The sequence below is a fragment of the Zootermopsis nevadensis genome, unplaced genomic scaffold, assembly GCF_977971745.1.
Source record: "Zootermopsis nevadensis isolate Lab colony 2312 unplaced genomic scaffold, Znev_1.0 Znev_ptg000061l, whole genome shotgun sequence".
NCBI lineage: Eukaryota > Metazoa > Arthropoda > Insecta > Blattodea > Termopsidae > Zootermopsis > Zootermopsis nevadensis.
Window position 1 is genome coordinate 6,970,676 of NW_028259192.1, and position 26,572 is coordinate 6,997,247.

Genomic DNA, 26,572 nt, shown 5'->3' on the forward strand with positions numbered 1-26,572 from the left:
AAAATGTCGTTCATTAGTTATACTATAAAACAAGAAATGTTTAATTCTTTCTTTTGGTTACCGAGTTTGCAGAGTTAATGAATAGTATTAATCTGTGGCTTCAAATCCGTGATGTCGGCTTTTACTGTGTTAGAATTTGCGGTATCGCAGAGTTCACAGATGGAAGGCGGCTTTGCGTGTTAGTTAATATCTGTGGAGGGAGGTAGCGAATGTGGGACTGTGTAGTTGTTGTGTAAGGTAGTTGTTAGTAAAATATGTTATCTAAAGAACTGCGGACGCAGGCATCAGAATTCTTGAAGAGCAGGAAAAATGCAAACAATTTAATTAGTATCATATCATTACTTGAGGTAACGAACCGGTTATACTCTGTTTGAATAAGGAACTTGAATCATGTATTTTTACTGTTATAACCTTAATTAGTCTTTGTAAGAAAAATATTCGTTTTAGTTTGTTTTATGTTACCGAATTGTAAGCTTGTGGGAAATGATAAAATGTAATTGCATTAACAACAGAGTTCAACGTTTGAAATACATTTTTTTTGTTTAGTGTTATGTACTGTTCACAAGTCAGTGGTTTTATAATGAACCTGAAGATTGCTAAAATGCGAGACGATGCAAGGAGCGTAATTCACGGTGGCAAAATAAAGATAAGGGAAGTCGTACGTCGCAGTTATTACAATTTTGTTTGAATAATGACAAAAGGCCAGCTGGTCAATCTAAATGTCTGTTTCCATCTTAATGATATGAGGTTGTAGACTGGCAAGAAATGTTCCACTATTTGATTAGACGAAAAAATTTGCCATAGCTGATACTTTTGAAGTTATCATTTTCACTTTTTCTGAACCAGTTACTCAGAAAATTACTGTATTTGACACTGTTGCAGGAAGACATCTGCAAGTTCCCCATTTTAAAAGTACTACTTTATAAATTCCTTTCTAACAAGTGTTGCAGTACTGCACAGCAAAGAAAAGAGAACTCTGTGGTTTTGAATCAGGAAAAATAACATATTGAAAATAATTTTTACATGGTAGTTTTGTTTTGTTTTCAGTCATGATTCTAACCCAGGATATCTCGAGCATTAATTTCTAGACACTGTATGAAAATATTTCTGCACATGTATGTGTGTTCGAATAATTATCTCTTTCTGTTGACTTTTTGTGTCTTAAACTTGGCAAATGTTGTTACATTAATCTGTTATTTGTTTGTTACTGGTAGCATCAGCATAACCAGAAAACTACTAATTCAATTCTGACTTTTAAACATCTGAAAGTGTGGTCAGTAAGTACATACAGTGTTATAAGCTTTAGTGAAGGAAGACATCCCAGTCTCTGATTTACTCTTAGACTTGACATACATTTTACTTCGAGTATTATGACTTAGATTACATCTGTAGTTGCTACGCAGAAAATGTAGAAAATATTTTAATATAGGAAAAAACATGTTGATGAAAATGTTAAAATTATATTTTATTTGATGTGTAAGGCACTATTGAAGTTACAAAATCTAATATTTGTAACAATTAAGTTAGAATGTTGGTGACCCATATTAATACCTACAGAAGTTGTTTAATGTGTTTACATTTGTTTTATATTTGTTGGATTTATCTTTCAGAATGAAGGAAATGTACAACCCTGTATTTTAGCGCTAGAAATGATATTTACAGAAGTTTTAAAAAGAAGAGAAATATGCAGAGATTTCACAGCTGCAGCCAATGAACATGGTATTGTAATTTGAGAATAAATATGTTTGCTCTAGTATTGCATAAAATACAGAAATGAATAGAATATTTATGCATTATCATACTACTTCACATATTTTACCATACAGTAGTGGTCTAGTTCTAAACTAACCTTTCCCTAATTCTCACCATCTTTCTTCCACACCTTGCCTATTACTTTTGTGCATGTACATGTATCTATGTATGAATTTTTATGAGGTAACCTCATATTCAAGTTCCAGGGTTATTATTTTGTATTTGGACAGCCTGGCATGCTGCCATGTTCTAAGTAGCTCTGGCTCTCCATAATCCAAGCCATTGTGGACATGGTACAAGATAACAAAATAAACTTTGAGACAAATCTCACATTGGTTTGGAGTACTTTAAAGAATTTTATATTAATTTTTATAAACATCTTCAGTTCTCTTTAACTTCATACCATGATATTTCCCATAAGAAGCACATAGCACATCATGTATTATGTTTTATTTTTGTAAATTTTATAGGCCTGCAGTTGCCTTCACAGGGAAACAGTATGGCATATGGATGTATGACAGAGTGAATTTCCTCTGTCGTGTTAGTTCATTAAAATTTATGCAGATTGTGTACAAGAAGCTGTTAAGAACATGAATCTTGTTAATGAGTAACTGTGAACTATGTTGGAGGTTGATACACGACTATGCATGTATATCTGATAAAGAACCTGAAACAGAATTCAGTATACCGTTCATTACAATTAAGAGTGCATGGAATGTTGCCGCTGCTGGCAATAATGGGAACAACTGTCAGTAGCAGATTATGTATAAGTAAATACCAACTTCAGAAATATATCATTACTACAATAAAATGTATGAATGCCAGTGCCCTTGTTTTGTAATTAACAGTTTTACCAAATTCCCGCAGTTTAAAATAAATATTGGAAAGACAAAATTTAATGTTTTGTGTTAGAGTGATTTGCATAGTCATATACTTCAGCTAGTCTTAACACAGTATATCAACATTTTTACAAATTCCATGTGTTTGTGCATAAATGAGTGTCTCACATACACACCATAACCTGTTCTCTGAACTTATGTCAGTTGTATATCTTTCCATTCTTCTTAAAGACCTGCCAGATCTGTAGCTACTTCATTTCCAGAACTGTTTATCAGATTTTGATTTATAAAACATTTGATTTGATATTTCTTGCTAAATATGCTCCGACAAAACATGGAATATGAGGTACTATCAAAAAGTTGTGTGACAAAAGTGAATACAGTAAAAAAAGGCAGATAGGTTCAAGCTTGCTCATATGTTGTCAGGACATGCACCACAGCAACTAATTTCATGGATCAAAGTCCCACTTCTGTTTACTGTCTTAAGTCAGATGAATCTAGACCACAGTCTTCTCCCTGTTTCTTCAAGATACATTTTAATACTGCCCACCTGCCTAGGCATATGTCTCATACATTCTCTCTTCCTTTCAGGTCCTTTAAACATGCACTTAATTTTCTGACCTTACTGATATTTAATACAGGTTCTGGGTTTTTCTTTATGGTATTTATGTTTTCAATCGATAATTAATCATCAGCTTAGACCAGAAACTATTGTTCCGTTCATTTCTAATTTTAGTGACATTCTAAAACAAAGTTGAAAATTAGTTGCAACAAAATATGTTGTTTCAAATCCTTTTGAATAGGAAATGTTTGCCTATACAGACTTTTGTGTGTATAGGTTTTGTTTAAACACATTTTGATTAAAATAACTAATTCTGTGGGCTTAATGAAACTGAATGATAATACTGTTTGATAGTTCTCTCCTGAATCAGTAGGTTGTCTGAATTCTGTGAATAGTTGTTCTGTTCCATTATACTGTCATTATATTTCCAATATTTTATAGTTCTTAGATGTAGTAAATCTATTTTCCACTAACAAGGGACCTGGTTGAATGTTACCCTCTAATTTGGCTCCCATTTTGCAGTATGGTAGTGAACCCTCTTGACTTCTTGGCCAAAATATTAGGTTTAGACACACCATGGTTTCTTAGCAGTACATTATTTTATTTTTCACCTTCTTCACTGCTACTTTGTAAGTCCAGTAAATGGATCCGTTCTTCAGTTTACTCTCGTATCTCGGTTGGTAGTGTGTGTATACCTATGGTGCGGGTGGCCTGGGTTCGGTTCCCAAGTAGGCTGCTTGTGGAGACTATAAAATCTGATTTATTTTTTAAGCCTTTACTTTTTTCCTTCCTTTATTCACATTCAAGAATGAAAGTATTTTAAGAAGATTCGTAAGTGTATTTGTATGAGAGTGTTTTTATTTCCTGTACAGTTTAGGTACAGGTAAGATCTTTCGTGCAACAAAATAGTTTTCCACCTAACCTAAAATAGTTCTAAATTTTGTGTTGTGATCTCTTTTTCTGTCTCTTGGTGTGCCTTAAGACTTCATAATATGTTGTACCCATAGTACAGCACAATGAATTTACATTATTAAAATTTAAAATTGAATCAGTATGTTCAAAAGTTCAGTAACAAAAAATATATTTTGTTTCTAGGAAACTGCCACAAAGCAAATTATGTAAAACACGACAAAAAGTAGGTGTGGCTATAGAACGATCCATACAGGATGTAATCAAGAACAAAACAAACGTAAGGACAGCAGCACATGATTTTGTAATTTCAAGAACTACACTAAGCCATTGTTTGATGAGGTTTCAGGAGCAAGAAGGCCCTTTTAGTTCTGAGTACACAGCCAGAAATGATATTAAAAGTTTTCAGGGCCACGTAGGATTTTGAATTGTTTGAATATTTCAAACATGCTGCAACATTTGAATTGTGAAAATGTAAAAGCAGCTTTTTAAATTTAAATGAACTGATGTTAAGACACAAGTTCTTTGGTAATAAAATGTATAATTTAAATGATACTAGCAATACTACTATTCATGTTTTCTCCAAAGTTGTTTGTGCTAAAAGAATCAAGCAAGTGAGGAGTGTAGGAGAGGGTAATAAATGTTATGATGATTGTTGCTGTAAATGCCACTGGTAACCATGTTCCTCAAGGATCATGTTAACTGGTACTGCTACAGCTTCTGTTGAATGTGCAAATCAGACAGGTTAGTCAAATGAGAATTTCTTCATTGACTATCTGAAGCATCTAATCACATGTGAAAAACCTTGTAAGGAAGATCTATATTTATTGATTTTATATAATCATTAGTCCCACATATCAGTTATAGCTATTAACATGACAAAATAAAATGGGATTATCAGGCTTACGTTGTCTCTCCATGTATCATGTAAGTTACACCCATTCGACTGCACTGTCTTTGGTCCATTTAAAGCATATAATCTTTTCCTTAATAATGGATGCCCTGAAACCCAGGTAAACATGTAACCATTTACAATGTTGTACGTATTACTGCATTTGGTACGGCATTCATGAAATGCAATATTGAAAAAGGTTTAAGTTATTGTTTTCTTTGTATGTAGGTAGGTTGTTATATTAATATTACTGGTTTACTGTTAATTGCATACACTTCATTTATTATTGCTCTTATTATTAATGCTGCAACTTGCTGCCAACTTATCAGTGGAATATAATCAAAGTGGGAAAATTGAATTTTTTTATTAATTTAATCTTCTGTTGAATTCCATCCCAAGGTAAAACAGAGTGTGGCCCGAAGTAAACTATATGTTCTACCTTCAGTCACTTTTTCTTTTTAAATGGTGCTGGTAAACTTACATGTAAAGAAATTTCAAAGTAAACAGTATATTTCAGTTGCCAAATACATGTGTAATAGTGCGTACCTTTAACATATTGGTACATGTAATCTTGTACACAAAAAAATGACCCTAGGCACAAAACCTTCCCCTGATATGTAATACCATTTCAGAATGTTTTATTGGTAATCTGAACACTAGATTTCACATTCATATGCAAAGGTGCTGTATGTCCTGATTATTCTTCCATGGTGACAGAGTCCCCTATGTATTTTGTATGTATGAGATTGGAAAATTCCACTTTGTTAAGGAGTGACCCCAAAGCACAATAAATGATAAAGGTACAGTTAGTTGCCTGTAGGTCATGACAGATCGAAACATAAATTCTAATGCATTGGAAAACAAACCTTGAAATTCAAAATGCTAAGCATTATATTTGATGAAGACAGTCCTGAGGAAGCAAAAGTTGATAAACCAAATGCGTGCCTCTTGTTCTTGAATGTGGGTAAAGTATGAATGAAAATAAATGGCATTTTAGGCCCCTGCAACAAATACGGTGATTAAAAATAAGCAGTGTACTTGGGAGCTGAACCTGGGTCTCCTGCACCATAGGTTTACACACTACTGGACAAGCTATTAAGGTGAATTAAATAAAGAATCCTTTTACTGTACTTACAAAGTAACAGTAAAGCAACTGGAAAATAAAATAGTGTATTATAATGTAACTGTGGAGTGTCGACACCTAATATTTTAACCAAGAAGTCTGAGGAGGGTCCACTACCATACTGCTAAACCAGGGCCAAATCAGAGGGTGATAGTTGACTGGGTTCCCTTAAAAGTGGTGCTGTCATGCTGGCAGAATTCATGCAATGTGAAATTCAGTTAACATTGGGTGCTGGTGGGTGCCAGAGTGAATTTTAGGCTAGGCATGTTTTTATTTCATTGTGTGAACACAGCAGGGTTTTTCAGTGGTAGTTTTTTAGACATGATGCATTTACTTGAAATTTTCTGGTACTATGAATGTTAAATGGTGTGAAGAAGGATCAACTTGAGAACGACAGGGCATTCATAATTGGCTTTTACTTATTGTTGCTGATCTCAAGACATGACTTATGCCACAAAATATTTTGAAGCTACAAGGTATATCAGCAGATTGGTACTGGTACTTGGCAGTGTAAATTACGTTGTTAAATATAATAAATTTGAAGAACAAAATTCCCCACAAATTCTGGTTATTGATTAGATTCTTATTGTGTGATCTTTTCAGGAATTTGATGACATACCAGTTTGTGAATTGTTGTGTATTCTTTCCTTATTTGTTTTTCAACAAACGATATCCATGAATACTCTTTGTGATTATTTGTGTTATATTGAATATCTTCTGTTGTTTTTCTTCTTAATGTAAAGTAAGTAAAGCCGTCCAGCTACATGCCATGTAGGTCGTTTGGGGGGAAGTGGAAGTATAGCTCCTACTCTTCCTTGACTTTGGCACTAGATGGGGTGAGTGGTCAGCATCACGTCTCGGCTGCGCTTTACCTCCAGGAAAAGACCCCAGTACTGATTGGATAGGTGGCTGGGTGCGCCCCACAGCCGGTCTGGACGCAGAGGCTAGAGGAAAAATCCTCTGCCCCCTTTGGGGGTCGAACCCCAGTCCAGCCCATAGCTAATCACTATACTGACAGCTATCTTGGCTCCTATTCTTCTTAATGTGTTCTTTTTAAAATTTTCAGAAGTAAATGCTGAAACCAAATATCGAGTATGGCTTCTAGAGTGTTATGAGGACACTTTCATGAGACTGCTTTCTATAATGTCAAAGCACAAATCTTCCATGCAGTTACAAGCCTTGACCACAATGATGAAACTACTCAGTTTAGAAGGGAAGTATCCTGTTGATTACAGGGAAAATCAGGAATACTATTTTCCAGTTCAGAAGTTGCGTGTAAGTATGTATTTTTTCACTACTACTACATCATACTTTTGTTTTGTTTCTTATAATGAATTATGAGAGTTAAGTAAGTTTATATATGCAGCTTGTGAAGTCATATGCTGTACTTCTAGCAGACCAGAAAATGTTGTGCTTGTTGTAATTTGATGTAACTTAACTGGTAATAATTTAAATCTCTGGAAGTTATAAGATAGTCAGTAATGTCAAAATAAATTAATAACAGTACTACAAACAGCAGAGTATTAGAAAGCAGCAAAGATGTGTAAGAAAAATGTATGTAGTAAAGGCCAGTATTCTCCACTCTGGAATAGGGAGTTATGCATGTACACAACATAACTTGTGTATCAGGCTGCCTATGTTACAAGTATTTAAATAATCCGTGGCATAACAGCCCTCTGAGAGCCAAATCCGACTAGCTGGCTGCTGGCCTCACGTTCACATGCCTAAGCAGAGGTGAACGATCATCCAACCAGATATAGGGTGACGTGTGGTCAGCACGACGAACCCCCAGCCATTGCTAGTTTTCATAACCGGATTACGCTACCCATTGTAGCTCCCCAATTTCCTCACGATTCTGGGTTGGCACCAGTCCCATACACCGGTCGAAAATCTCATGAGAAATTTCTTTCCCCGAGACGAACCAGCGCGCATTCTGTATCACCGGTCCGAAGCATGATGCCTCAGACTGTGCGGCAATGGCGTGGGACATGTTACAAGTATTTACTTAACTTTAATGTACAGTAGAAGACATTAATTACTCATAAGGTAATACTTAGGTTATGGAATATAAAGAGCTGATAATAAATTAACTTCAGATTGAAGGATTCTAGTTAAATGAATTATCTAACATAAGAAAAAGAAACATTAAATTATGGAATAAGACACTACTGAATTAAGAAGCCCAAAACAAAGATATCTGTTTATTTTTCAGCCAATTGTACTAGAACTACTATCTTCTGAATGCAGTAGAGAGAACCTCATTGCACGATTTCAAGAATTCACTGCTTATGAAGACGTTTTATACTATGTTTGGAAATTACTGCCAACTATTGTACTGAACAAGAAACAGCCCAATGAGACATTCATAAAGAATTTTCTTAGTTTATTGGACAAAATTCCAGTACCTAAACAGGGTGTTGGAAATAAAGACAACTGGGAGTTTGTGCTTTGTGGCAAGGAAGGTATGTGTGAAAATAGGGTTTAGAATGTCAATCTACCCTTGGCATACACTTTGGTATCATATATACAATTTTATATGTTTTAATTTCTTTCAGGTGGCCCAGATTTTGTGCAGAATACTGATCATTTGCATAAATGGCTAAATAGAGTGTGGAGTGCTGTAATTCGTTGGGAGCATTCTCCAGCAACTCACCAACAGTTATTGGTCGTTCTTTTGGAAAGAATATTGCCACATCTTGATAAGCCACTGTTGCTGACAGATTATCTTATGGATTCCTTGGACATGGGTAAGCAATTACCATAAGAGAACTAATGTTTTTCCAACAGTATTACCATCACCCCAGGTTCCAGTATAATTTAATTTTGTTTTATCTTACATCATTTGTTCACAGATTTCTCATATTGCATTATCTAAAATTTCAGATTTAACAAGGACAAAAGATTTGTGCATGTTGAAAGCTACAAGAACCTTTTTTCATGTTCCTTATATATTAAAATCTTTACCTAGAAAACCCATAATTGTTTTAGATACCTGGAAAAAATTGTTGGATATGGTCTCCTACATTGTACATGAAATCAACACGTTATGCATTATGCTAGGTGTCTATCTTCATGTTTACTCTCCAAACTACTTGACAAATTTTGGTCAGATTTGGTATTTAGTGTCTACACTAAAAGTTATTTGGCAGATGTATTTTTAGTTCATCTTGGTTCATATCCTCTACTTTACATGAACCTTAAATATATTTTACAAATGTGACTCATCACAGAACAAATTTGTACATGTTATTAAATCTATAAGGCTATTTACAGCTCCTGACTTTTCAGGTGTGATCAGTTTCAGCAGACAATCACAGAGGTACTGCATTGCCTAGTTAAAGAAGTACAGCAGTTTGCTTTGAGGATCATAATGTAAATATTACACACAAAGTATCAACAATTCAAATTAAATAATGCATTAGAGAAAAAGCCAGTAGAATTCTGAATGTGCTGGAGTAGATCCCATGTTTCTAGCCCCAGTTGTTGATTTGTTACATCTGTTTAAATCAAATCATACTTTATTGTGTATTTTATTTTACACACTGTTTCATTTCTAATCTGACTACTAAAAATTACATGGTATTAATGCTGGTAAAATGGTATTGAATTTGTAGGTTCTGTCAGGAAGACATTGGTTCATGGACCGGATTTCTTCTCCTCTTGCTGACTCGGCATTCATGTTATCAACAAGAGTTGTTTTCTGTAGTCTAAACAAGGGCTTAAACTTTTGGTGATCACTCCACAACTGTTGAACTAAGGGGTTTTGTTGTAACTGTTGGGAATAGCAAGAAAATGTGATATTACAATTAGTATTCTTTTATTGTGTCACCCTTGGTGGACTAGTGGTTAGCGTGCTCACCACTGCAGCTGAGGTCAATAGATTTTTAAGGGTGATTAAAATCCATAGCACAACTTTCTTCGGAGTGGAAGTAAAGCCGGCGGTCCCATGTCGTAGATTTATGGCATGTAAAAGAACCTTACGAGCATGAATGAGATGTTTCGTAAGCAAAATTCAGCGGCCATTTCTTACCTAAGACTCTCTTGATTCACTACTAGATAGTTCTAGCAGACAGATCAGGGTGAGTAGAAATGGTGCAGAGTCAGCAGGCTTGTCACTCACTACTCATAAATGCACACTTCAAAGACAAAGAAACCGCCCACATGGGAGGAGGCCAAGGCTCGATTCAGGCTGTTGCGCCATAGGAGAAGAAGATTCTTTTATTGCAAAGATTGTGACAGTGTAGTCCAGGGTTCAGTTCTCAGACCTGCTTCCCTGAGACATGATATCAAGACTAGATAATTTGACAATCATTCTGATATATAAAAGGGGATTGTATTTAGGGGTCTTTATTATAATATACTTTCCCTTATTCAGTTTTAGCTTTATAGATTATAATAAAGGCTACCAGAATGTGTAAAAAAAGACTAATATGGCAAGTTGCCTTGAGCAACTGTCCAGAATGGGCAAAGGGCCCAATCCTTGGCAGGATGATGATGAAGAAATGTGTCTGGCTCTTATACAGTGTTATATAGTGTAATTAGCTTTGCACCTGTTGATTTATATCTGGAGTAAATATTCATCAAGATCAATGAGGTATGAAAAGTTACAGAGACCATGTTTAGAAAATGTGTGTGCTGCAAATTGAAATGCACTTTTCCACTTGTTTTCTAAAGTAATAATACTTTACCCTGAAAGTATTATTTTTCAATATACAGTTTAATTTTATAAAGAGGTGTATATTTAAGATTTCTGTCTTCTGAAATTACCTGTTATTTTTGGTGATGACCATCATTCATATGTTCATGATTTCACACATGCTGGTAACACATTTATATTATAGAATATTCTTTGATGAATGCAATATATTGAAATGGATATCAGTAATTAAACTACTTTGAATTCTTTAATTTGGGTTTCCTAATCACTCAGTATTACAGTTTACTATTTTTCTCAACTTTTGGTGTTGTTGATCTTTAAATCAAACTCGTAATAATCGTTTTCTTTCCTTACGTACACATATTACACTGCTGCTCTACGCTGCTTCAGCATTCATGTCACAGCACACGTTTTTCTTCTCACGTGCTCTAACTGAGATACTGGACATGACTTGCCCTGAATTTTATCTCTTTCGACCATCAACTCGCTGCTGACTCTACATCTGGCTGTCCATACATTTTATAGGTCTATTTGTTCCAGAGAGATCTGCACTGTTCGCACCATCCAAGACAATGCATAATGCTTCAGTTTCATTCAGGAATATTTGGGAATATGCTGTTGTGTTTCAAATGTCTTTAGTTGCACCCTGATCTTGGTGATGTAATCACAGCTGGTAGTGAGAGGATGGGGTGGGGGGTGTAAGTTGGAGCCCTGGTGATGTCATGGCTAGTTGACCATTTGCATACAACATACTATATACTGCACTCCGTATATATTAAGGTGAACATGTAATTTGAAGTGATTGTTCTTCCTTTCCAGTGTGTGGTACTGCTTATGAATTTTCTGTAGCCTTGGCTGAAGTCAGTAACAAAAATTGTTTTATATTGGAATGATATGCTAATACTTGTTAAATTAACTAGGTTTGTAATTAGTCAACTGTTGAATTTGTGTGATAGTCTTGGATACATTTGTTACATAGGTGGAGCTGTCAGTCTGTTGGCATTACAAGGAATTTTTATCCTCATCAAGAATCATAACCTGTAAGTGGCATTTAATGAGCTTCTACGTAAGTTTGGTATATGGTTTGTACTTCATCGTGTACAAAATATTTTCAGTGGAGTGGTATGGTATGGTATGGTATTGGATACTGTTTCTACTTTTATATATTTTATTTATTTTTTATTTGATAACATTATAATAGCTCAGATTATGTAGTATTGAGTTCTGACCACTCATCAGCAAAATCTAGTTTCTCTTTTCATGTAATCAGTACACTTGTCTGCTCTTTTCCTCAGAATTAGACTTATAAATGTGATGAAGAATGACAGAAAAAATGTAAATAAAGAAATCAGAAAATTGTGGCTAAAAGCCATGTAGTCATTAATATTGTAAATTGGCAGTAGAGCAGACATTGCGTAGCCCATGAACTTTTTATTTTCTGTGGCAATAATTATATAGTATACTACCTACTCTACGCAGGGCAACATATATGTCCATGGCAAAATATTGGTGGAAGTAAGTAAATCCAGTTTTTTTAAACATTTGGGCCATTCCATGTCAAATTGAACAGTGAAGTCAATGAACGTGCCTACAATTGTTTCAGATAAACAGGGTGGACTTTCACTGGAGTGATGGTAAATAAATTTTTAAATATGTATGTAAGAAGTATTTCCTTATAACAAGTGACAGTAAATGAGACGTTCTTCAAAATACATAAACATAATGATCAGATCACTTGAAATTAACCATTATACGTGTAGTTAAGGTATTCTCTTCTTTTTTCAATGTATTGAAGAAAGTTCTTATGTCTGTAAGAGCATGTTGGAGTCTCTACTGTTGTACGCTCCTTCCATACAATTATGGTGTCGGCACTGTACACAGAATGTGAACAGTGGGAATATTAGATTTATTTTTTCTTCCTCACTTTTAAATGTCAAAATACCTTATTCTTTCTCTTCATAAATTTTAGAAGAATGTCGCATTTTTCATCTTGATGTACAGTGATACATCTGATGTACCAGCCATTGTAGTATATAGCAACAACATACTTTCTGGGACATAACTGACTTGTCTGTACAGAAACATCAGTTAAACCTGTAATGCTTTGGTACCCATATCTTTATCTGAAGATAAGAAATAAACTTAATTTCTGAATTGTTAATTGGCAAAAACATATGGTGGTTTCATGTACCAGGGACAATTTTAGCTTATTGTAGCCTGTCAGTCTTAAAATATGTGCCTTCATTTCTTTCTGTGTTATGTAGAAGAATATAATTCCTGTTATATTTTCTTTGGCCTTTTTATGTGTCTTCTAGTGTTAAAATGTGGTTTCTCTCACTTGCTTGAAGACTAGCACATTCTACAAGTTGGTACACTGTTCTATCAGTCCCGTGCAAGGATGTTTGCCATGCAAAAGTAGCATAGAAATTCCACTCTGTAGCTACATGATATCAACTTCATTATAACAAAAGTTCAGGAAGTTTTTTACAGGTCTTGTAATGTGAATTTGCACCTTTACTGAAATAATATATCTTAAGTATGGTAAAACATCAGAAACCAAGTGGTTTACAGTGCAGCTTATAAAAGAGTGGACTGTAGTTGTATGCTGAAGACAGTGACTGATTACGTTGAAACTTATACTTTTATTTAATGCTATTTTCTGGTCCTGATGAGTGATAATAAATTACCAAAGGACAGAGAGTGGCCTGATCAGTTTCCTAGTGGAACTGTTATATGACATCTTGATGTGCAAATTAATAATTCTCTGAAAAGTCAAACAAAGAAACAGCTTCAGTGTTTGGCAGAATGGTTTCTTTCAACATCTTTAAATATTAAGCTTGTGATTTTGCTATGTAGTGATGGGTTATTTTTTGATCTTGTGTTCAGCAGATTTTTCAGTGGATTATCCGACAGTATTTGTCGTGAATAGAATTTTTGTATGGCTTTCATGAACTCTGCTTGTTAACTGTACTGTCTTCTACATCAGAATTATTAGCCTGAAATAATTATTAAACAGTTTGCAGTTGACTCTGACTTGGGCAGTTTGAAAATATGCAAAACATATAATTCTGAGACTGCGGCATACCACATTTTCGAAAATAAATCTGCAGTCTTCTCTTCTGGTACTGCAGCAGTCATTGACTGTCTATCTCTCTCTCTCTATCACACACACACACATGTTGAATGAATTCTACTCATTAGGAGTAGGTCTAGAAATTTCCTCCATTTTACAAAAGACACTCACACAATAAAAGTAATAGAAATAACGCTGTTGGTAGAGTTCTTTTCTGCTCATTTAGTTCTGTACTCTTTCCCGGTGTTATGCCTGACCAGATTTGCCAAGACTCCAGAATAAGTATGAGCATGAAGCTGGTGCATAATTTGAAATTTTAATTTCTTGACAGTCTAGCAAAAGTTCACTTTATTTTTCCTCTAATAGACTAAGTGTTTTTATGCTTGGTAAAAGCTTCTGAATATAGTCCCACAAACTATTGCAGATATATGTATGCACTTTGCACCAATAGAGTCTGTAGACAAATTGCTGCTGACCACCAGATTTTGTGTTTCTGACTTTTAAATAATGAAAATATTTATACATTTGTGAAAAAATGGCCTGCCACCTTCTAAAAACTGACTAAATTCATTAATTAATACTTATATGGATTTGGTCACAACAGAAATAGAAATTTTGGGAAAACATTTTTTAATCTGTATCCGCTTGTAAAATAGAAATAATAGAAATTGATGATGGTGTGGTTGACGATGACGATTATTCAATTTTGTATGGAATGGTCCATTTATTTGTCTTTGAAATTTATTCACCAGCATTGCACACAAAGATATCCATAGCATTTGCCTTCTTTTAAAAAAATGGCATTTCTCTTTCAGAAGGATCCAATATTATTGGCCATCTATTCTTCCGGCTGAAATGTTTGCCCAAATTGCATGTGTTAGGAGCACTGTTACAGATCTTGTGCAGTTACATAGGTCAAGATATCGTTTTGAATGTCTTATTTTTGAACATGTGGTGATAATTGACATAAAGCAGTGTTTCACAACCATTGTGCCTGTACAAGATTTTAAGTGTGCCACAAAGTTTTATAAGAAATTGTATAATTATTTGCACATTATAGTTAGAAATGGGCAATGTCTTATCTTTCATAATTAGAATTTTTAATATACACTGGTTCATCATTGATAGTTTTTTTTAGCATGTGTTATGTTTTGTTTTTATATGCTTGCAAACTTACAGGGCAAGGATTTGCATGTAGGTACTTATTTATGGCCATGTAAGACAGTTTTGTACCGCTTTTTGCATGAGACAAAATTTTGTGGTGTGGCATCATGCATCTTTAACAAATTAGGGCATGTTGCAAGTGAAGTTTGCAGAATACGGATACAGAGTCATTAGTATTGAGGATGTCTGTGAAATATATATATGTATGACTTTTTTTTGCTCTACAGACCTTTCATTACTGAATAATGTTTTTCATTTATTTGGGAACTTTATTGTAATGATTGAGTTTCACATATCACCATTGCCGTTCAGTAGGAGTAACAAAGGACTGAAGTGATTATTACAAATTTCCAAACTATTATGAAGAAATTTTAAATTGAACTTTATTTGTACCATTTTTACATTATGAATACTCATAGTACATAAAATAACTTCTTGTAACATATGTCTAGGAAATCATAATTAACCATTTGAAGTTGAAGCTCGTTTAATAGTTAAGATTTTACATGAGTGAGAAGTGATATCAGCTACTCACAACTTTTGGCTTGAAATCATGGACTTAGCCTCATACATTCATTTGATTTGCATTGATCCAAATATATCCGAGAGATTTGTAACTACCATATTGCTCTTAACATGCAGAGATGTTACAGGTTTGGCAAATAATTCAAATTTATAACTTCCAAATTCCTGGTTTCATTTGTTGTTAGTATGGTAGAAATACTTTGAACAGTTGTGAGGCTGTTGTGTTCTATGCAAAAGGATGACTTTAGCAAAAATTTCTTGTTCAAAGATATTTCATTTCACATGACATCTTTTAGGTCTGGCCTGCTTGATTTACCTATAGTAGCTGAAGTCTAAAACTGCGTATGTCCAGTGACCCACACTAGCAGCCAGAGACATTACTGTTAGTTTTATGAGCACTATATTCTATCTGTCTTGCAAACAAGTTTATGTTGAATAACTCTTGATTAGATCATCTGATTTGGGCCTTGTTAACTCTGTGTTCAGGGTGATATGGTGATGGGTGGACAAGTGGTCATATTTTTTGTTACGTCATTTCAGTGGTATTACTGCAACAGTACTGAATATTAGTTAGGTTTCATATGGTTAATTGTATGTTTTACATAGTTGTTTAAGAATTGCCATTTGTGTGACATATAACTCTGTTTCAGAGAGTATCCAAACATCTATGGCAAACTGTACTCAATGTTTGAGCCAGAGATATTTCATACAAAATATAAGGCTCGCCTTTTCTACTTATCGGATATGTTTCTGAGTTCCACGTAAGTGTAACTTACTGTAAGGACAAATACTTTTAGTTAATTAGAGCAAAAACCTAAGTGTTATGGGACAGGAGTCAGGAAGATTAGTTATTTATTACAAATTTGGAACTTATTTAATTTTATTTATTTCAGATAGCTGCATGAACTATGAAGTTTTAATCCATGGACAGTAGGGCACTTTACCATTGATCGACTGTATAACTTCATTTTCCAAATTTCTGCCTCCTAATAACTTATCAAGAAGTTAAAATTTTATGTTACTGATTCTTCATCAGGGCATGTCATCATAAGCCATATGTTAAAATTCTGTAAAAAAAATTCCTGTAGAATGGCTTTTTGAAAACTACGTTACAGAAGGAAGACGTGAATTTATCTTCCAGTTCATAGGAAGCAATAAAACACTTTTATCATAGTGCCTGTCACTTAATAAAAATAAACTGGGGGCTATCAATAATCTCATAGAGATTTAAATGAACAGTCCCTGTCTATATGTTAAATTAATTATTGTTTTGTGCATGAGTGAGTTAATTGGACAGTATGGGAAATACTGAAAACTGAATCCTATAGCTATTCTGTTAATATAAATGGAGTAAACAGTGCAAGGAATGTTTTTAAAAAATATGGAACAATTTTATTCCTTGATTATGAAGAGTAGAACTACACCAAGCGAATGAAAAGACTGTTTCGTTCTAGCAAGACCATCAGTCAATATTATATGCCTTTATTCCAACACTTTTTCTTCTAAATGTGGACATACAAGTTCTGATGGAGCATCTTTAACATTTAAAATAAAGTACAGGTCCAATAAAAGTGTCTTTTATAATCAGAGTGCTTTGCTGGTGACTGTTTCTCCCTGTTTTAAAACTTCAGGTATTAGACTATTTATATATGGCCTAAGGAAACATTCTGGGAATATTTTGATTATAACCTATAGTAAAATCCTTAATGAAGATGTCTGTCTTCTGGATTGTAATACTGTATAATCTGGTAGAAGTTTACCAGCATATCAAAGGATCTCACTGCCTCAATCATCAGGGCAGCAAGGACATCTGAAACACTGGTAAACTTCTACCTGACTGCACAGCAGTACGAACTATAAGATAGCCATCTTTCTACTCTCTGCCTTGAGAACCTCAAATCTTACGCAATAAAATTCCTTTATGACTTGGTTTACGCTTTTATTTATTACTCTGTGTTATAGTACTGGGTCTACAATTTATGAGGCTGCGGTTGTGCTTGCATTGCGTGGTCGGCCGGCGCCCCGTTGATGCGGGCGAGAGTTGTGCGTGTTCTTCCGGTGGGTGACCGGTGAATCAGTTTCAGTGCCGCTAGTAACAGCAAACTACGAATATTTTTCATCACTAATACATGTTATTACATTAATTGTTCTTACCTTAAATCACAAAATATGTTCAAAGTGACTTCCTTGTGCTTGCAGGCAACTTAACACCTCGTTAACATGATTCGAAATACTCGACGAAGCTCTTTTTGGGAAATTGTCGAATATTTTCTTTAAGTGCTTCTGCAGTGTGCGGATAAATTGTGAACATTATGTAAATGTAATAGTTAGACCCTTTTTCCAAGAAATGACCGATGAAGAAAAGACTTACGGTTTCTTCATGCAAGACAATGCTACAGCTCACACAGCTGATCGGTTGATGTTAGCATTAAGAGAAGTGTTTGGTGAACAAGTTATCGATCAGTGGCCTCCGCATTCCCCGGACTTAAACCCGTGCGATTTTTACCTGTGGGGCATGCTGAAGAACAAAGTTTATGTAAACAATCTGCACACTGCAGAAGAACTTAAATAAAATATTCAGCAATATCCCAAGAAGAGCTTCGTCGAGTATTTCGAAACATGTTAATGAGATGTGAAGTTGCCTGCGAGCACAAGGAAGTCACTTTGAACATCTTTTGTGATTTAAGGTAAGAACAATTAATGTAATAACATGTATTAGTGACGAGAAATATTCGTAGTTTGTTGTTACTAGCGGCACTGAAACTGATTCGCCGGTCACCCACCAGAAGAACGCGCACAACTCCCGCCCACATCAACAGAGCGCCGGCCGACCACGCAATGCAAGCACGACCACAGCCTCATAAATTGTAGACCCAGTACTATCAGCACCAAAGTTAAACTTTGCAACAATATTAAGAATTAGGAGAGAAGAGACAGATACAGTTATACAAAGAATTAATTCCTTTAAAAATGATCAAGAAATAGTAATTCTAATGGTTCTACATTATATATTTTTAACTTTACTAGGCATTTATCAGAACATTTAGTGGCAGCATTTGCAAAACGCTTGGCACGCCTTACGTTAGTGGCACCACCTCAAGATATCCACATTATTCTGATGTTCATTGGCAACTTGGTATTACGACATCCTGGCCTCAAGAGACTTTTTAATCACCCAACAGGTGGTGAAGGTAAGATTTCATGTTAAGTAAAATTCTGTAATCTGCCACACTTCTGTGATGTTATTCCATACAAGTGTAGAAGAATGTTTGAATTTTTGCTCTGTCTGTCTTAACTGGGGCAGAAACGTGTAATAACTTACATGAAATAAAGTAATTATGGGGTGAAAGGAGTGACTTTAACAGGGATCTGAGTGAGTTACAAATACATATATTAAAGTTAGAACTGTGGTAGCATGTGTGATATATAAAATGAAGTGCATGCCCAATAGAAATGTCTGGTATAATTTTGTTTTAACTAATACTGTCAAGGATTTATGATATGTGTAGAGTAAAAATAGTTTGAAAACATTCAACAAATTTTCTGTGCTTCAAGTGAAGTATAGTTTTTATGTGGCATTGTTAGTATACTGTAGTATAGGACTCAGTTATGGATCATTTTTCTTTTAGAGTTGTAATTCTATTAGAATTATTGTAGAAATGTAGATTGTGATATATGTGTAGAAGAGGGAACCTCTTCTCTCTCTCTTTCTCTTGTTTTTTTCCCCTTCTTCTTCTGCCATGTCAGAATCCCTTAGAAAGGAGAAAATCAGATGAAAAGTTCACATGAGCATACTGGAAAAGTAGGTGATGGGGTGTGTAACATTGGTGAGAAATAAATCTAATAGTTTCAAACAAAATATTTTATTCCTAATAATATACATTTTATGTAACACATTCAGCAACATGAATTTGTAAATGTATTTTTTTTAACATGAACAAATTAAATTTGGAAAATGCTTGCTACATGTTTGGAATCTGTCTTCCTTTCTGCTATATGAGAATGTAAATATAAACCTCCAAAGTTGTCATATGTCCCTAAAGCCACATCACCCAAAGTTAAATCTGTCATGTTTATTATGAATTCTTCTCAGGCTACTAGCTGTGTCAGATGGTTGAATGAGGAAAACACCAATGTTTTGTCTTCGTCCTCAGGGCACATCAGTACCCTGAGGACAAAGACGAAGATGGTTCCCAAGATGTTGATATTTCATCCATTCAGCCACATGTCAGCTGGTAGCCCAAGAAAAATTCATTATGCCTATTTGCTGTAAATGCTTAAGATCATACATGTCATGTTTATTGTACAACAAAAACCAAGTGCTTGAAATTTTCATAGCCCCAAACCAGAGGTGATGTAAGTGTACAGCTGGCATCATATAATTCCACTCACTCATTCTCTCTATGTGTTTTCTTGCATGCCGCTTTTCTATACCTTCCATTAACTACAGTGATCTGTGCCACACGTTTCTGAAACAAGGGCACCAATATGTCTGCCTAATTAGAAGAAACTTGTAAATGAATTACTTTTCTGAGTCCTCCAAAGCCAAAACAGAGGTGAAAGCTTTTCTTTGGTTGGTTATATATGCTCCCTCATAGATCAGTCAGCATGGTTGTCTGTTGATGTTGATGCAGAGATCCTGTTTGCAATTTCAGATCTTAATGTCTAAATATATTTTTAATGTGTGTGTTGTATTTCCACAGATAGGCCTATTCATTTAAATTGTGCACTTGTTATATTATTTAACTGTATATGTTTCAATACTGCCATGTGGATCCCGTACTAAGGAAATGTGGAAATGGATATTGAATTATGCAGATTGTGATGTTTGAAATATGTCTAATTTCTGTGTGTAACACACACATAGTCCAGTAACTGTTTGTTAACAAACAAAAATGAACAGTTTATATGCAAAAACATACTTTAGAATTATTTTTGTTTCACAAAGTATACTAATTACATATTAAAAAATGAATGACTATGTTGGTCCTTAAAGGGATGTTTCCTATAATAAGATACCCAGAATCTTTGAGCTTCAACCACAGATGCAATTTATCTCAGCATGACTCAGCATTACATGTTAGTTCCACTTAAGCCTTGAGAAGTTAATCAAACAATTTATGATAGACGGGTGATTCATAATTTCTTATAAGTATTTGTATCATTGGATTTTAAGCTCTCCATGCTCCCATTGGTTTTCATCATCCTATACTGTGAGCAGTGAACATCATATGGGTTCATCCATGTATCTTTCTGTCCCATTTCCCAGCAACAATTAGCCCACAGGTCATTGTTCTTTTTAAAGTCATTATTCATATTGTTATACTTATGTATTTTTGCACAAATTACATGGCAAGAACACATTATGGGCTGGTCCTGTCTTAGTTGATTCAGCTTTAGAACTACTTGATGGATTTTAATAAAATTTGATGTGGAGCTTGTGCTATTCTGCACAGCCTCAGAATTATACTTTTGAATATCCTATGAGTGGTGATAACAAAATGACAGACAAGGAAAGTTGTGAGGTAGATATTGGGGTGCTGCAATTTGGTGGCCAAAGTGGGAAATGTTGAATAAGGCTAATTTAATGCCTTTAATTGCATGTTGTAAAGAGTGGATGAGGATATTGTGTGTATTCCAGTATGGAATACACATTCTGAGCTTGTTATTGTGAATTGTGTTGTTGCTATCATTTTTATTTGTATACTTACAGTTATTTCTGCTATCCTTTATCTGATTATTCTTATTGTTATTGAAATAATAAGAATGACAATATGAATAAATGATTGCATAGAAATAATAATTTATGTTTTTCTAGCTTGTGTCCATGCCAAGATGAATGAGAACTGTGATTGAAGCTTATAGATTCTGGATCTCTCATTAAAGATACTACACCATGTCTTGAAAACATCCCTTTAATTGCCAACAGAGTAATTAATATTTTTGAGTCATTAATTAGTATACTTTGTGAAACAAAAAACACTATAGTATGTGTTTTTACAAATAAAATTATTTGTCTATCATCAGATTTGAACAGGAAACCTTTTTATCAGAATGATTATGAACTATAAGGCTATACACCAGATTGCATCAAACCGGAGAAAAGTGGGTGTATCACTGAACACGATGGACATTTCCAATACCAATTTAACAATTTTTTTCTGGTTTCAGTGTAATTTATTTTATGACAGATCATTTGTCAGGAATGGGTTGTGTGACTTTTTTATCATCCTTTACAATAGCAAATGTTTGCCACTTTCACAAGCAGCAGCATTATTATTCTCTGAACAATATGTAAATAGTGTGCTTTGTTAATGATGTACATATAATAGAAAAGTATTAAACATTACAATTACTTTTCTTAGTAAGCTTAGATCCATACATCATGGAAGAACGTGACCCTCTCAAGAGTCAGGCTATTGAGAGCTCACTGTGGGAACTACATGCATTGCAGAATCATATTCTACCTAGCATTGCTACAGCAGCGAAATTCATTAACATGCCATTACCATCCGTTGAGTGGGACATGAGCAAGATTCTTGAAAATTCTGCTGATGATGTAAGTAAACCTATAAAAGTCTGTGACAAATGCTTATGCTTTACTTTATTTCATGATTTTAGGAAGTTAACTTACTTTGTAAGATATGTAGTAAGTTCATATACCATATTTTGTGTATGCTTGTACTAATATAAGTTGATACATTTGAAAATTGTATGCAGGAAAATTGTTTTTCTGTATATAAAAAAAAGGAGGGGAAAGGCTGTCCTGCTAATGCCATGTAGGTGCTTGTGGGAGAGGAGGTATAGCTCCAACTCATTTTTAACCTCAGCACTAGATAGGGGTGAGTGGTCAGCCCCAGCCACGTTTTACCACCGGGACCCTAGTATCCATTGGATAGGAGACTGGATTTATCCCAAAGATGGTTGGATGCAAAGGCTAGAGGAAAAAATCCTCTGCCCCTGTCAGGGATCGAACCCTGGTCATTCAGTCTGCAGTCAGTCACTATATTGACTGAGGTACCCTGGCCCCTTTGTATTTCTGTACTCTTATATTTGTGAATAGATTCAAATTGGAATTTTGAGAAAAATTAATATACTTACTCTTTTCCAAAAATATGCTGTGTTGGGCAAATATGTACTTAATTTTCAGCTTTGAAAATTAAGGTGGTCATGTAAAAATTTAGTATGAAGATGACTGACTTCTGTGATGACATGCCCAGTTAGCACATCTGAAACATCAGTTAATTTCTACCAGAGTACATGGCACATCATCTCAGAAGTCAGTCATCTTGAACTGAAATGATTCAGGCTGATATGATTAGGCACTCAGTTTTAATTTTACATCTTAATGGTGGTTATCATTAATTTATAAATGGATAATCCTGCGGTAGTTTCATACAGCGTGTTAAATACTGGCTATATCAGTAAATATAATTCAGAATATTCTAAAGAATATGTATTTTTTACTACTTGTACATGAAATATGGTTCTGTTATAAAGTGTCAGAGAAAATTTTGTCATAAACTTCCTGGGATCAAATTTATTAATAAAGTCAGGTCTGCTGGATCACTTATGGATAAGAAGCACCATTTAAAATGTGTGCTTACTGAAGAGAAAGTGGGAAAAATAGGGGCTAGTTTGAAATACCATGACACTGGCGCATCTTGCGCAGGAGACGAACATTTCAAGATTAGGAGCAGTAAAAGTGACAGAATTGCTTAAACATTGGCCATACATAACAAATTTTAGAAATTACTCATATGGGTCTTTGTGTCAGCCTCATTGTGTTCAGAACTATATAGAGGGACAGCATATTCAGCAACTGTTGACATCCAAATAAGTTACTTTCATTGTTCTTATGGAGGAATTCTAGACTTGTATTGAAATTAATTGCTTGTACTCAGCCAAAGGTAAATTTCTGGCTGGTACTCAGGGAGTGGCAGAAGCATTTGAATATGCAGGAATATACACTGTAGGTCATTAAAATATACATTTGTTATGCCTTTTTGCATGATGTGCAGAACATGAATATATATAAGGCTGATCATGTCTCTCTTCATGGTTTATTGCCTTTTGGTCAGTGGCAGGGAGTGAGTCTGAGCAGTGGTAGTGCTGCGCAAAAGAGAAAACTCAGAATAATTTTTCAACACATAACAATATAAATAAATGAAAAGTAAATTTGCATCAGGAGAAAACCCATACATGCTCGACAATGTTTCAACTATTTGTAAGTCCGGAAAAGGGCGGTCATAATATTTTACATCACTTTTTTCACTCAAAGACAATTTAGAAAAAGTAATTTGCTGCAAATATGATACTCTTCCTTTGCTCATTGTCATTATCAGAACAAAAAATAGTCGGCACACAGAATTATTGAACACTCATTAACAATAACCACGAAACAGATTGCGATTCAGAAACCAGTCTAAAACACGTGGTAACAGGCAAGTGTGTTTACTATGAGCCGGCTGCGGCGACTGCAGCCCCAATACGCGCTGTACCAGTGAACTGCCCCTCACTCCACCTCACACCGCATTGTCTACGTGTGACAAGTGAACGGAGCTGCGAACCTTGCAGCATAGGGACACCGGCTATAACACTGAACTGCCCCTCACTCTTAAGCCCACCGCGCGCTCTACTTTTGACCGGCTAGCCACGCTGAAATCCTTGCAGTTGGATGATATCCCCGTTCTGCTTCGCACTCCTCGTCCTCGGACTTACTGTCAGTTCAGCTGTTTAGTGGATAAAGACAACATAAGGGGCAATATTAAAATTATATAGAGTAAATTAAATGTTACAATTATATAAACACAAAAAAAATCATTTTTTTAAAAATTATAGGGGTTTCTGCAGCTCTTATGGACAGGCTGCCACTGATTTTGGTTAAATGTTTATGGACATTATGCAGTCAGAGGCGCTCTGAAGTCAAACATTGTGGAACATTAATGTTAACTGTGTTAGTTGGATGAATGCTCCCCAACTACTTTTAAATCTCCTGCAGTTGATAACACCATGGTAGATACACAAACTTGCTAGTGCCACTTAATATAGTGTCTTGAAATTATATATGGTGATAGATATTTAAGAAATATGCAACTTGTGTTGAGGTAATCTTTTTGTATAATGCAAAACAATATGGCATCTGCATGAAATATGTATTTAGCTTTTCTTGGATGACAATAGGTACTAAACCATTGGAGCTAGGCATGTGAAATCCAGTTTATAAAACATTGTATTCTGTTCAGAATACTAGATGGTGGGTTAAAATGTATATTTTGCTCAGCCGTGCCAGCTGTTGCTTCTCTACTGTTCCCTTTCTGATTTCATTTAATGATTTCTAGTAATCAGTTATAGCTTGACCACCGGTTCAGAAAGGTATCAAACATACGTGCTGTTCACAACATGAAACTGTATTATTATTATTATTGAGTGTTCTGTCTTACGACAGGTCCATTGCTCTGCCCAAAAAGAGCTCGCCAGTTTTCCCTATTCTTAGCTTCTCATTTTAAAATATATGTTAAGGAATAGAATCTTGGGTTCTGTCTTTCTGCAAATGAGACTCACTGGTGCCCTACAGCTAATATTAAGAAATAAAGCAATTGATGCAGTAGCTTCAGGTAAGTATTTTATTATGTGTATCAAAGGTAGGTGATTCCAGCCACTGCCTGTGAGTGACCCTGAAGAATTGTGTGAACTGACAAAAGCTGGTGTAATTACCAGGTTCATAACATCTCTCAACAATTACTTTCTTTTAAATAAATGGAATGACAGTGCAGAAGGACCAGGATTGAAGTTTCAGATTTTTTAAAGTGTTTTTCAGTGATTGTGATAGTGATACTTACTTAGGATACTTAGATGGCCCTTTCTTCAGTGCCTTGAGCATCTGCGGGTCCCAACTTTCGTTAGCTTTGATCTGTTAGACAGTTGGTAGGAATCCTTGGACGAGTGATCAGTCCGTCGCAGGGCCGCTACCTGTACACAGGACAGCACAACACAGAAAGACACGGACAATCATCCATGCCTTGAGTGGGATTCGAACCCACAGTCACAGTGTCCAAGCGGCACAAGGCCCGCGCCTCTGACCGTGAGGCAACTGTGACTTGTAATAGTGAAGAGTATGTAAATTGAATTGCAGTCTACTCTTCTTTTATTTTGTGAATAAAGCATTAAAACATCATTAAAGCCATTCAAAACAGCTAGGAGCGTTCATCGGAATCCCAAAGTATAAAGAATGTCTGTAGAAGCTGTGTGTTTTATGTACAGCTTTGGCCTTTGGGGATTAGCTGTGTCAGATGTTGAAAATTATCCAGTATTTTTGGCAAACATTGCATTCGCTGTTTTGAGGGTGAATATGCATGCAGTATGGTATGGATTGCACCTTTCCAATCTTGTTATATATAAATTGAGCATTAAATGATGATTATCTTAAATTCATAGTATTTAAATTTGCTTCTATACAAATGGATTTTAATTAATAATAATAATGGCACAGTAGTATTATAACCTCACTCTTTAATACATCCACAGTAAAATCATCCATCCTGAGAGAGTGACATAATGTTTTGTAATTGTGACTCTAAACAAATGCTTGTATGAGGAACTGAAATATTTATCTACAGTTCAGACCTTTCCAGGAGGTTGTGCTGAAATCTAAAGTCTTTCCCAGAAAAATGTATTTCTCCGTGCAGTAGCTTTTAATACAAATTTATTTATTGTTGTCCATTTCAAAGGGTTGTTTTGCTTATGTATTTTGGTCTCACTTGTGAGGGCAACAGATTCTGAACAAATTTTTACCCATTTATAAGCTTTTAGTTCTTTTTAAAACATCAAATGTATATTTTAATGTGCTGACCTTTTCCTTTTTACAGATTTTTGAAAAGGAAATGAAGAAGAAGGTGAAAGAAATTACACTGACATTCGACAGACCTCAGTCTTTAACATTGTCAAGGGGAGAAAGAGTGACACAATATTGGACTCTTACATAAATGCATTTATTTTGTATTTCAAACCAATTTCAAATGTCTACTGTAATTATGACTTGTGTATCTTGCAATAAATTTGTCTCCTTCTGTTGTA

At 34.9% G+C, this 26,572-nt stretch overlaps 1 protein-coding gene across 3 annotated transcripts; it reads left to right on the top strand.

Moving 5' to 3' along the window:
• Nucleotides 1-177: 177 nt before the first annotated feature.
• LOC110831171 (nucleolar complex protein 4 homolog A) lies at nucleotides 178-26,572 on the top strand. 3 transcript variants are annotated; one of them, XM_022066862.2, is made up of 11 exons: nucleotides 178-347; nucleotides 1,215-1,277; nucleotides 1,611-1,719; nucleotides 7,144-7,352; nucleotides 8,290-8,539; nucleotides 8,633-8,824; nucleotides 11,714-11,774; nucleotides 16,147-16,257; nucleotides 18,524-18,687; nucleotides 21,862-22,055; nucleotides 26,365-26,572. In XM_022066862.2, exons 1-11 carry the CDS (start codon nucleotides 255-257, stop codon nucleotides 26,479-26,481), a joined length of 1,563 nt encoding a protein of 520 aa, XP_021922554.1. In that variant the 5' UTR covers nucleotides 178-254; the 3' UTR covers nucleotides 26,482-26,572. The 3 variants fall into 3 exon arrangements, with proteins under 3 accessions (XP_021922554.1, XP_021922555.1, XP_087196637.1); XM_022066863.2 differs by lacking the exon at nucleotides 1,215-1,277 and having other exon boundaries at nucleotides 179-347; XM_087340511.1 differs by lacking the exons at nucleotides 178-347; nucleotides 1,215-1,277; nucleotides 1,611-1,719 and adding an exon at nucleotides 4,249-4,342.

Bases quoted from the DNA above. Each gene is read 5' to 3' on its own strand.
- LOC110831171 (XM_022066862.2), top strand. From the start codon at position 255: ATGTTATCTAAAGAACTGCGGACGCAGGCATCAGAATTCTTGAAGAGC. The intron at 7,353-8,289 runs GTAAGTATGTAT...TTTATTTTTCAG, and splicing joins TTCCAGTTCAGAAGTTGCGT to CCAATTGTACTAGAACTACT. The intron at 22,056-26,364 runs GTAAGTAAACCT...TCCTTTTTACAG, and splicing joins TTGAAAATTCTGCTGATGAT to ATTTTTGAAAAGGAAATGAA.